Source organism: Chionomys nivalis, chromosome 18 (genome assembly GCF_950005125.1).
Source record: "Chionomys nivalis chromosome 18, mChiNiv1.1, whole genome shotgun sequence".
In the NCBI taxonomy this organism is placed as follows: Eukaryota; Metazoa; Chordata; class Mammalia; order Rodentia; family Cricetidae; genus Chionomys; species Chionomys nivalis.
This window is the reverse complement of record NC_080103.1, coordinates 60,691,757-60,702,884: the sequence shown is the minus strand read 5'-3', so window position 1 is coordinate 60,702,884 and position 11,128 is coordinate 60,691,757. Positions and strand designations below refer to the sequence as shown.

Genomic DNA, 11,128 nt, shown 5'->3' with positions numbered 1-11,128 from the left:
CTTAAAGGAAAAGAAGCTTCTAGAAGCCATCTATTTCACCACAAAGATTAAAGTTAAGTATTTATGATAGATTTTCTCTAAACTTTTGTGTGAAGAAATATGTTTCATTACTGTTACAGATAATCTGACTGTTGACTTTTAGAACAGGTTTAGAATCATCAATGAAACCAACCTCTGGGCATGTTTGCGAGAACTTTTCTATATTAAGTAGTAGGAAGATCCACTCTAATTCCATGGGCTAGACCTCTTGGACTGACTAAAAAGGAAAAAAGCAAGTCAAATATGTGGATCCATTTCTCTCTGCTTCCTTTCTGTGGCCATGGTTTGACCATCACCCTTATGCTCCTTCACCATGACCTCACTGTGATGGACTCTCACCTTATAACTGGAACAAAAACCAGTCCTTCTTCTGTTAATATGCTCGCTGTTAGGGACATTGTCAGAGCAAACTGAGGAGTCGGGACTAGTCTACAACTCAGAACTATTCACCCTGTAGGCTTTAGCAGAGGCTATGAAGCTATAGTTCTCAAACTGAGTCTTCCAAGTCATGTATTTTTAATACAGTTTATTTTGGTGCAACAGAGCTACACCAACTCATTCTAGTACCTGAGGCTGTTCCAACCATAACAGGACGGTGGGGTGCTGCAAGCAGCATGCTACACGCTTGTTCTTCCCAGGGACACTGCTGAATCCTGCTCCTCAGTGGTAAATCGCTATCAGAATGCTCTGTCAGTAAAGATGAGCCCATGGTTCCTTGCCTAGATCTCAGTAGACGCCACATAAAAACCTTCATGGTCTGCTCATTAATTGGCCAGCAAGTATCACTTTAACACTATAAAGCCAAAAACGTTTCAGGAATGTATGCAGTCTTTGGCAAATCACTCAACAATATATGGTGAACAAGGGGGCATGGGAAGTACAGAGTGTCCACTATTCAGCCTTTTAAACCAGGACTCTGACCTCTGATTAGGACACATTTACAAGTAGTACATCTAAAACTGTTCACATATTTAAGTGGAAATCATAGATATATAATTTCTAAAGTTATAAAATCAGACCCTCTTTGTTAAAATGCTTATGGTGCTGTTCTTCCTGCAGTCTTGGGGTCAAGATTCTACAGCCTTTGCCATTAGTTTTACCTATGAAGTGGGTCCTTTGGGGTTTCACCATGAAGTTCCCTTCAGAGTGAACACATTTGGTTCCCTGATGCCTGGGCTGGAGGTAAAGTCTGACTTTCTGCATGGGAATTGCTCTCAAATACAGGAAGACCCTGACCAGGGTTAAGGAGGAACTGGATTTGTGTGGGAATCAATAGACCTACCCCCACACCTCCCTCAGGCTTCATGGCCCATGGCTCCTCAGAGTGGTATGCAGATGTTCCAAAACTATACCACATCACAGCCTTTCTCTCAGCCCAGAAGAGAGTCCTCAATGCCCATACATTGTTTTCAAAGCCTGTCCCAGCAAACACACAGATGTTGGAGGGAGAGAGGCTGCTTGTTGGTTCTTGGCTGTCCAGCTAGCTTAGACTGGAAATAATCACACCGAAACTGTATTAATTAAATCACTACTTGGCTCATTAGCTCTAGCTTATTATTGGCTGACTCTTACATTAATTTAACCCATTTCTATTGATCTGTATATCGCCACATGGTTGTGGCTTACTGGGTAAAGTTTCCAGCATCTGTCTCTGATGGCTCCATGGCTTCTCTCTGACTCCGCCCTTCTTTCTCCCAGCATTCAGCCTAGCTTTCCCTGCTTAGCTAAATTCTGCCTTGCTATAGATCCAAAGCAGTTTCTTTATTCATTAGTGGTAATCACAGCACACAGAGGGAACTCCCACATCTCACAAACACCGAGGCACATCTCAGAGAGCCTGACCTCCAACACCTGTTGTCAAAGGTACGTGACTAAACTTTTGTTTAACATTAGAAAAATGCTGTAATTTTCCTGTAAACTTATATCTTCCTACCACTTTGTGAAAGGAATTTTATGCTCCTGAGTAGGACTTTCCATTTTGGTTGTTTTATTGCTCATTCTAACATATTTTTCTGCCACTAAACCAATATGCATGTCAAAATTTAATTTAAAATATTCCCTATGACCACAAGGCTCTTTGTATTAAATTTCTTCTAGATTGATCACCATTGGGATTATTAGAAGTCCACATTTGATCAAGACCACATATATACATCATAAATTTTAATAAACATCACACAAAAAAACTTTAAAAGATGTATCTCTGAGAACGGTGGCTTCTATTTTTAATTAGTTTATGTAGCTGTGAGGAATGTTATTTCTTACTAGAATGAGAGCATTTAGCATCGGTTTTCTTCCACTCTGTGTCTTATATTTATAAATGAAAAAACATAATATTTATGCATATCACATCTAAGTGGGTGGGGACGAAGGAGATTATTACATTGTGTAAAAACGCTCTTCATAGAAATTCCTTGTGACTAATTTAACAAAATTCACAGGACAACAAAATACTAAAATATAATATTTTAAGAGATTATTATCAACTGAAAGTTCAGTCTTGTCCTCAGTTAGTTCTATGGGAAACACATAGTTGGAACCCATTTTCAGGAGGATTTGTTAATTAACCATTAAAGCCAGTCCCTTTTGAATCTCTACATCATGCACCTCAGTCTACCCTTGACAGTACACCAAAAAAAAATCCATCTCCATTTGTGGGTATCCTTACACCAGCCTGAAGGTCCCTGTGTTACAACCATACCCAGACTTCTGATGACCTAGGCGATTTCTCCCAGTATGCATGAGTCCTTACTATGCCTTGAATTGTGAGTATGCACTGAACAAAGACCAGGAGACATCTGCAAAGCAGATAGTTTGTTAGAAGCTTGTCTCCGAACCTTCTATAGATCTCCTTTTCCCCTAAAACATTTATACAAAGACATGCCAAGTTAGTGTAAGAGTCACAGATATCTATGTACCTCCTTTTCCCTTCTAAGAGTGGTATACAGCCACATTACAGATTATCGCAAGGGTCACAGATATACTAAAGTTTGAGCATTCTGGAAGGAATTATAAGTCATTTGACTATCAGCTACCCCACACTTTCATCTCTTGAGATGAATCTCCAGCTATTGTGGAGGGCACAGCTTTCCTGTCATTGGGTGTGTAGAGAGAAAGAAAACTGAGCAAAAGAAAATCAAAGGAAGGATCAGTCAGAGTGGTTTCTGAAGCATTAGTTTGGAAGATTCTTAAGAGTTCCAGCTTTATTTAGCTCCATTCTCTTGCACCTCTTCTGTAAACCACGATGACAGGAAATTCCTTTTTTATGACAAAATCGAGTGTAGAAAAGGACTGGAGGAAATATTACCCAAGGTCATAAGAGGCATCTCTTGGCTGTCCTTGAGCCTGTTCAAATATTTCACCCACTAAATAAATTCCTTTGAGATTTTTCTCTTCTTTGTTCAAACAATCATTTTCCAAGGGCAAGAATTGTGGCAAATTATTGATCATAAGGAGGTTAGATAACTCACCTAAGTTGTAAATTTACCTCGTGGAAGTTTATAAAGTGACAGGAAAGGTTTTCCTCAAAATTCAATCACAAAGCCTAATGCTTCCTAAGTTTCCTTGGCAGTCTGTCATCTTTTGAATCGTACAGACCTTTTTGTTCTTTGCTGAACACTGGTTGGAAACACAGTTCCGTCTTGCTATTATTAGTTGTGTTAGTAAGATGTTTCCTCCTTCAGCAGAAACATGTGGAGAGTCTTAGAACCTTCCTAGATGTAATTTATAATGTTTTGATAACTAGTCTAAAGCACAGGTTAGATGACCTGAGATTGTGATTTTAGACAGGCACTTAACTCCACTGAGCTTCTATTTACATTTGTGGGTAAAGAGATGGGAATGTCTCCTCTCTGGCATTATCCCAGGAATACAGAAGGTGCCAATGAATGCAGGCGGTCTACAAACACACTTAAAGGCATAATCCTATAAGACTATGTCTCTTTTGTATGCTCTTATCATTTGAATTTTTGCAAGAAAATAACACAAAATATATTGAAAGTCTAATCTTGTTTCCTAGAAAACTCTCTTATTATGCTTGTTAAATGTATTACTTTTTAATAGCGAAGAAACTATGGAAAAATCAGTTTCGCTAAACATAATTTTATTGATGTAATATTTGCAAAGATAAAATTCACTCAATCAAAACAACACAACACTGAATTTCACAGTTAAGCCCACATGCAGATTGTAGAATTGTGCTACAGGCTGGGCCGGAGGGAGGTGTTAAATATAAAAATAATCCGAAGCAATTTCCATTTAGCACATTGTACAAAACTCATTTTTCAAAGTGATTAACAAGTTTTTCAAATCCTTCTCATCAGTGCTTTTGTTCAACATGCTCTGTGGCATGGAAGATAATGTGGGGTGGAGGCCTAGCGTGGTGGCGATAATGCTGGGGAACCAAATGCGGAGTGGATGAGATCCAGCCATGGATCAGAGAAGAGGGCAGGGAGGCTGCTGCCAGATTCAGTCAACGTGTTCTTCAGTGGGAGAGGCAAGTTCCAAAAACACTCCATACAATCATACTTAAATGCTGATTACCATCTCCTTTAGAATGACCGTATAAGAGGACAAGTTGTATGCTTTGTCCCAAGGACAATGCTCCTGCAGTCTGTTTTCCAACCACCATGAGGCCTCAGTGTAAACAGTGATCCATCTGAGCAGAGTCCAGGCTTTGGTGCACATTAGAATCACCTCCGAGGTGTGGTAAAGCTGCAGTTTCTAGCCCCTCCTCCAATACCCTATGCAGTTTCTAATTATGAGAGGAGGGCAGGTGGCAAACTCTAGGTGATAATGTCTGTGATAAAGTGATCCGTCCACTCTCTGTTCCAATATGTCTACTCTGGTATATCATTGATTTTCAAAAAACTCCATTGTTCATCAAAATGAAAACCATCTGTAACAACAGGACACCTTAACAATAGCAACACAGAGCAGATGGCAGACAGCATGACTATCTGGTAACTCAGGCAAGGGGCCCACAACTTCGGCTACATAGAATAAAGAAAAAAATAAAATAGTGAGACTTAGCTTCATTTATAACCAAATATATCTGAAGCTTTGTGGTAGGGAAAAGAGTTCAGTCGTGAAAGTAAGTACCCATGAGAGGTTGATTCTCCTCCTGGCTGGGGACTTGCTGCCTTGGATAATTCTCATCCCCTCTCTTGTTGAAATGGGGCCAGTTATGTGAGCTTTGGAACATGGTGTAGGGATGTCTTCAAGAAAATTTGCTGCTCAGAATACGTTGATACCCAATTAGGAAATCATATCTGGGCACCATCTGGAGAATAACTGTGATCACTCAGGCTTGAAATAGCAGAACCCTGGAAGGAGCACAGGCTGCAGATCTTCAGAATGACATCAGGTACAGAGTGTGTGTGATGGACCACGTCTTTCCAGAGTGTGTGTGATGGACCACATCTTCCCACAGTGTGTGATGAACCACATCTTCCCAGAGTGTGTGTGATGGACCACGTCTTTCCAGAGTGTGTGTGATGGACCACGTCTTCCCAGAGTGTGTGATGGACCACATCTTCCCAGTGTGTGTGATGGACCACGTCTTCCCAGAGAGTGTGTGATGGACCACGTCTTCCCAGAGAGTGTGTGATGGACCATGTCTTCACGTCTACCATTACTTCCCAGAGTGTGTGTGATGGACCATGTCTTCACGTCTACCACAACTTCCCAGAGTGTGTGTGACGGACCACGTCTTCCCAGTGTGTGTGTGATGTATCACGTCTTCCCAGAGTGTGTGTGATGGACCACGTCTATCTCAACTTCCCAGAGTGTGTGTGATGGACACGTCTTCCCAGAGTGTGTGATGGACCACGTCTTCCCAGTATGTGTGATGGACCACGTCTTCCCAGTATGTGTGATGGACCACGTTTTTCAGAGTGTGTGTGATGGACCACATATTCCCAGAGCATTTGTGATTGATCATGTCTTCCAAGAGTGTGTGTGATGAACATCTTCCCATTACAATCACTACATTTACATTGCAATTAGATGAAGTACTTAGATTTTTGTTTGCATTTGTGAGCAGCCTGATAAATAACACTACCAAAGATAAAATGCTGAAAGCCACACTTTGCTAGTCTATCAGAGAAAATGGGCCACAAAGGCATACAAACAAAAGGTATTTTCAGGAAAGTTCTTACTTTACACACACACTCCAGGTGTAAATATGAATAATTAATGTTTCCAAGAGAAAGTGAATTTCCATACTATGGCATCCTTTTCCTGGAAGGACTTGGAAAGGATTGAGGCAATCTTCAGTTTTAAGTGGACATGGAAGACACTGAGCAGCTCACTTCCAAAGAATTGGTGATGAAGACAGAACCCCATGGATGAGATGGGGGCTAATATTTTATTGTAAAATAAAAAGTGATTTCAACAAATTCAAACCATCAGGACTCACCTTCTGGTAATCTTTGGTAAAAAGTCAAATATTTGAAAACCATCGTTTCAGTTTAAATACAGCTGTGCAGAATGTTCAATTCCCCCAGTCTCTGTTTGGGGCCGCAGCTCCCTTGAGGGCAAATCTACCTAAGCCCTTCTCACCACGCTGATTAACCTACTGACTAGCGCCTACAGACCAAGACCAAAGAAGGCCAGCAGTGGGTGAAAAGGCAACCTGAAGCCCTGGTGAACTTCCTGCCTTGGTCATTTCCACTCTGCATCTTCAACTGTGATAATTCACAATATGCTGGGGAAAAGATAGCACAGTGGATAAAATCATTCAAAATATTAGGAGCTGAGGACTAATGAGGCCATGGAGTGTCAGAAATAACAGGACATGTTTACCCCCTAGGTGTTTAAATGTTATTAAATATATGTATACTAAACATTGGATATTAAGTATTTGCAATCTATGTATGGAAGACATACATTTATTAAACTTTGTAAAACATCAGAGGTAAAACCAAAGAAGCCTTACAAGATTAAATGACCACAGGTGAACTCTGTTCCATCCTTCAAAACCCTAAAGTGGGGGTGGGAGGCTTGAAGGAGTTGGAGGGGAGAGGAGGAGGTGGATTTGACCAAAGCACATTATGTGTGTGTATGAAAAAGTTAATGGGAAAGAACTCTAGAGTGAGCTTAACCCCTTATTTCTGGGGGCACATCCTTCTCTGTACATCTTTTTAATTAGTATACAATATATTTTGCTCATGTTCTTTCCCCTCCCGCAGATCCTCAATGTCCAACTTCTCTGTGTATTGTGTATTTGTCCTTGAGCCTCGTGAGACACAAGGATCTCACTTCAGGGAACCCCACTTTCAAAGATACCCTAAGGATGACAGCCACATAGAGAGCCGAGCAGCCTCCTCTGTGAGCTCTAGTCCTCCCCCGTGTCCACTTGGCTCTTCAGGTCAGCGTGAGGCTGAGCAGCTGCAACTGAAGGCTGCAAGTAAGGAGCACAGTAGACTCGGCTGTGCTCAAGGGAACATCTGCACGTTCTGTGCAGTTTTTCCAGATGTTTCCCACAGGGTTCTAGAAAACTCCAGCTTCCTGGGAAGTGCTGCCCTAGACACTGGTGAGCTCTGTCTCTTTGAGGCGCTGGTCCTCCGAACTCTTCAGCTGCTCCTCACTGGCATCCCTCAGTTCCTGCCTCCTCCCCAGCCATGCTGAGGTCCTCCCTTGCCCTCTTCTGAGTCCTGCACACACTTCCGGAGCCTACAGTTCCTGTGTGATCTCAGCAGCCCCTGCTGATGTCACTTCCTTTACCACTGCCACCTTCTCTGTCATGTCCTCAGTCATCACCCTTTCCTCAGCTGCTGTTTCTCCTGAAGCCTCCTTCTGGACAACTGCAGAGGAGGAGGCCACACCGTCCCCATAAGTTGACACTGACGCTGCCAGCACTTCTGTCTGCTCTGAAGCTGTTTCTTCAACTCCTCCTCCACATGGATCCTCCTCATCTTTGACTGTGTCCTGCCCTGCCAGGCTGCCAGTCAATGTCCCTGTAGGGTGCCCCTTATCCTCACGTCCCTCTTCCTCCAGCTTCTCACCCTCACTCTCTTTACCAGACACCTCTGCTATGGCCAGTCTTTCCTCTAGAAAATCTTCGTGTGTCATCACCATGTCCCTTCTTTGCACTTGCAAAGGCCCTTCCTCATCCTGTCTCTCTGGTCCTTCGAGGCTGCCTAGCTCTTTGGAAGCCCCCTCTTGACCTCCGGCTGAGAAAGTACTCTCAGGCCCCAGAGCTCTGCCTGCTGGCTCAGGTCCAGGGTTTCCTAACAAGCCCTTTCCATGATGGCTTAGTGGCTTCCTCTGCTGCAATGGAGCCTCACTCTCCTGGCCTGGGACCTCTTCTTTGTGCTCTGTGGCTGTGGCTTCATTCTCTCCCAGTGACTTCCCAAATTGAGGTTTTGCTTCAAACAAGGCAACGGTTCTATCTTTGGGTGGATCTTCTAGAAGCCTTGGGTCCTTACTCAACTCGGTTGTCCCTGTGGGATCTCTGTCCTTAGTATCAGGCTTGATCTTGATGGGGGATGCATGGGTCTCTTCCCCAAACCTCGCTTCCTTCTCTGTGCCCTCCTCTCCCCCAGACCTGATTTCCTTCTCTGTGCCCTCCTCTTCCCCCTTAACTTTTTGCTCTTCTAATTTCTCTGCCATCTTTAACACCTTGACCCCTGTCTCTGCTTCTCGTTCAGATCCAGTTTCTCTCACAGGTGTGGAGGGCCTCTCGGCTTTCTTCTCATCTTCAGCTGCAGCAGATTCCCCAGGGAACACTGCTCTGGGATCCTGTTCCAGGGCAGATTCTCCACTAGCTGTAACTCCCTCCCTTGCTGTGTCTTCTTGACAGAGTTCCTCAGGGTTGCCCTGGACAACCTCCGTGGAGCTTGCCTCTCCTGCTGAGGAACTCAAGGGTGCTTCTGCTTCTAGAACTTCCTTCCTCCCTGTAGCTGCTGTCTCTCTTCCAAGTACTGCCTCTTCAAAACCATCCTCTCTCTCTGGTGCTGTGTCCACCACAGGCTCCATGTCCTCTGTAAGGGCTCCCTCTGTGCCTTGGTCCCCGTCTGGTCTTGAGGAGCCCACCTCTCTTTTTCCTTCCTCCATTTCAGGAACCTCTGCTTCTTTTGGAATTGCTGATTCCCCAAGGATCTCTGAGCTAAGCACTGAGTTATCTGTGAGCACTGCCTTTTCCAATATCTGCTCACTTTCAGAAACTGTCTTTTCTTTCTCCAGAACTGTCTGCCTGTCAGAGCCCCCATCCCTCTGACTGTCCAGAGCTTGGTCTCTACTTAGAAACACTGAGTCGACCGCTGTTGGTTTTCCTGCGGGTGTGAACTGTTTCTCATCATGCGTGCTATGTCTTTCTGCACCTGCCTCAGCCTCAGCCTCAGCATCACTAGCTGTGCTCAGACGGTGTTCTCCTTTCTTTGAAGACTGCTCTGCTAACACTGGCTGCTCTTCTTTGGGGCTCTTCTCCTGCAAGGAGACCTCTGCAATCCCTGCTTTCTCCCTCAGCCCAACAGCCATGTCAGCATCCAGGGTATGGCAGGCTTCAGCTTCCTCTGTCTCTGCTTTCTTCCTCAGTTGAGCATCGGCGTTAGCATCCTCAGGCTGGGAACGTTCATCTTCCTCCATGGCTGATTCCTTCTCTGGTGTGCATTCTTCCGGTGCAGCTTGCTCGGGTTGCTCGTGTGAGCTGAAGGCTGCTCTTTCCTCCACCACTGAATTTCCATTTGGCACCATAAAAATAAAAGGAGACACAAGGTAACCTTGATCAAAGCACGTAAAGCAGAAAGTACAATATGGAAACTTGTGGGGTATTTATGAGACCTCATGTCACAAGAGGACACTGAAATTATATATAAACCTTTCCTCAGCTGATACAATGTTGTTAACTAACATGAACCACTGAAAATATCTTTTCTTCATTATGAAAAGAAATGCTTTCAAATTTAGTGGACAAGTTAATATAAAAGGTGAATGTTGGACTTGGTGAAATGAGTAAATACAACACTCCTCAATATTATATTTTGCAATCAGTGTATTATCTGACATGTAACACATACACACACATACAAAAACTAGTTTCATTTCAAATATTAAGATTTGAGAAAATGTTTTACCATAAGCAGAAAAATATTTATTTCTCTTAAATTTATTGTTCCCCACAATGTCAAGAGTGTGTCTACCTCGGTGGTCATTTAGCCGCATGGCCAGGCTCCAGGAGTATCAATCCTATCCTCTACCACTCCCAGGACCTGAGAGCTGCCCTGGTTGAGACTCAGCCATCAAGAGTCTTTGTGGCTGAGGTATGGCATTTCACTAAGACACCAGTTTGTGTTCCGTGTCAGTTGCCATCTATGCTCAGAAACTGATCGTCTCTGACAAAACAGAACCACAGAGCGAGACGGGACCTTCTGTGTGGGAAAGTGTCCAATGTAAACAACCTTCCTACAACACGGCTGAAGTACTTCACAAGTTCTCTGGAAAATCTGGATCTACAGGTCTGCTGTCTCTGAAAAGCCCTGAATTTTGCCGTATTTACCAAGAACTGTATCCTTCTGAATGATTCGTCAGAAAATGAGAAAGCAGGGGCCAGCAAATATCTAATATCTTTAAATTTTCTAGCTGAAGGTTCCTACTCAGTGTGACAGGGACTTCAGAAATAGTATCTCAACAGTATTTATTACTTTCAAGTTTTATTAAATGTTTTTATTTTACTTATGATTCTTGTGTATATATGTCCAGAACAGCACCCAAGGAGGTCACAGGGCAGTTCTGTGGAATCAGTTCTCTCCTTCCTCCTTCACACGTTCCAGGGGTGGAACCCAGTCTGAGACTTTGCACAGGAAAAGGAAAGTCAGGGTTTGGAATGTAGCTCAGTCAGTGAGGCATGTGGTGCCCTACAAGGACTTAAGTTCCATCTCCAGATTCCATAATAAGAAGAAAAATCCCAGGTATGGTAGACCACACCTGTAAACCAGCACCAGGAATCATGGGATGAGTGGATCCCTGAAGGTTGACGGCCACTCAACCTTACTTATTGGATGAGCCAGGTTCAGTAAGAGATCCTGTCTCAAAACAACACAAACAGCAACACATAAAACAGGGTGGAAACTTCATTAGGAATGACAAC

General features: G+C 43.4%; 1 protein-coding gene across 3 annotated transcripts in view; it reads right to left on the bottom strand.

The window, feature by feature from the left end:
• Positions 1-4,164: 4,164 nt before the first annotated feature.
• Erich3 (glutamate rich 3) overlaps positions 4,165-11,128 on the bottom strand; it is a 91,965-nt gene continuing 85,001 nt past the window's right edge. For all 3 annotated transcript variants that reach the window (XM_057793949.1, XM_057793947.1, XM_057793948.1), the window contains one exon: positions 4,165-9,713. In XM_057793949.1, the coding sequence (XP_057649932.1) occupies positions 7,714-9,713 (2,000 nt within the window). In that variant the 3' untranslated portion in view covers positions 4,165-7,713. The remainder of the gene's footprint in view (positions 9,714-11,128) is intronic.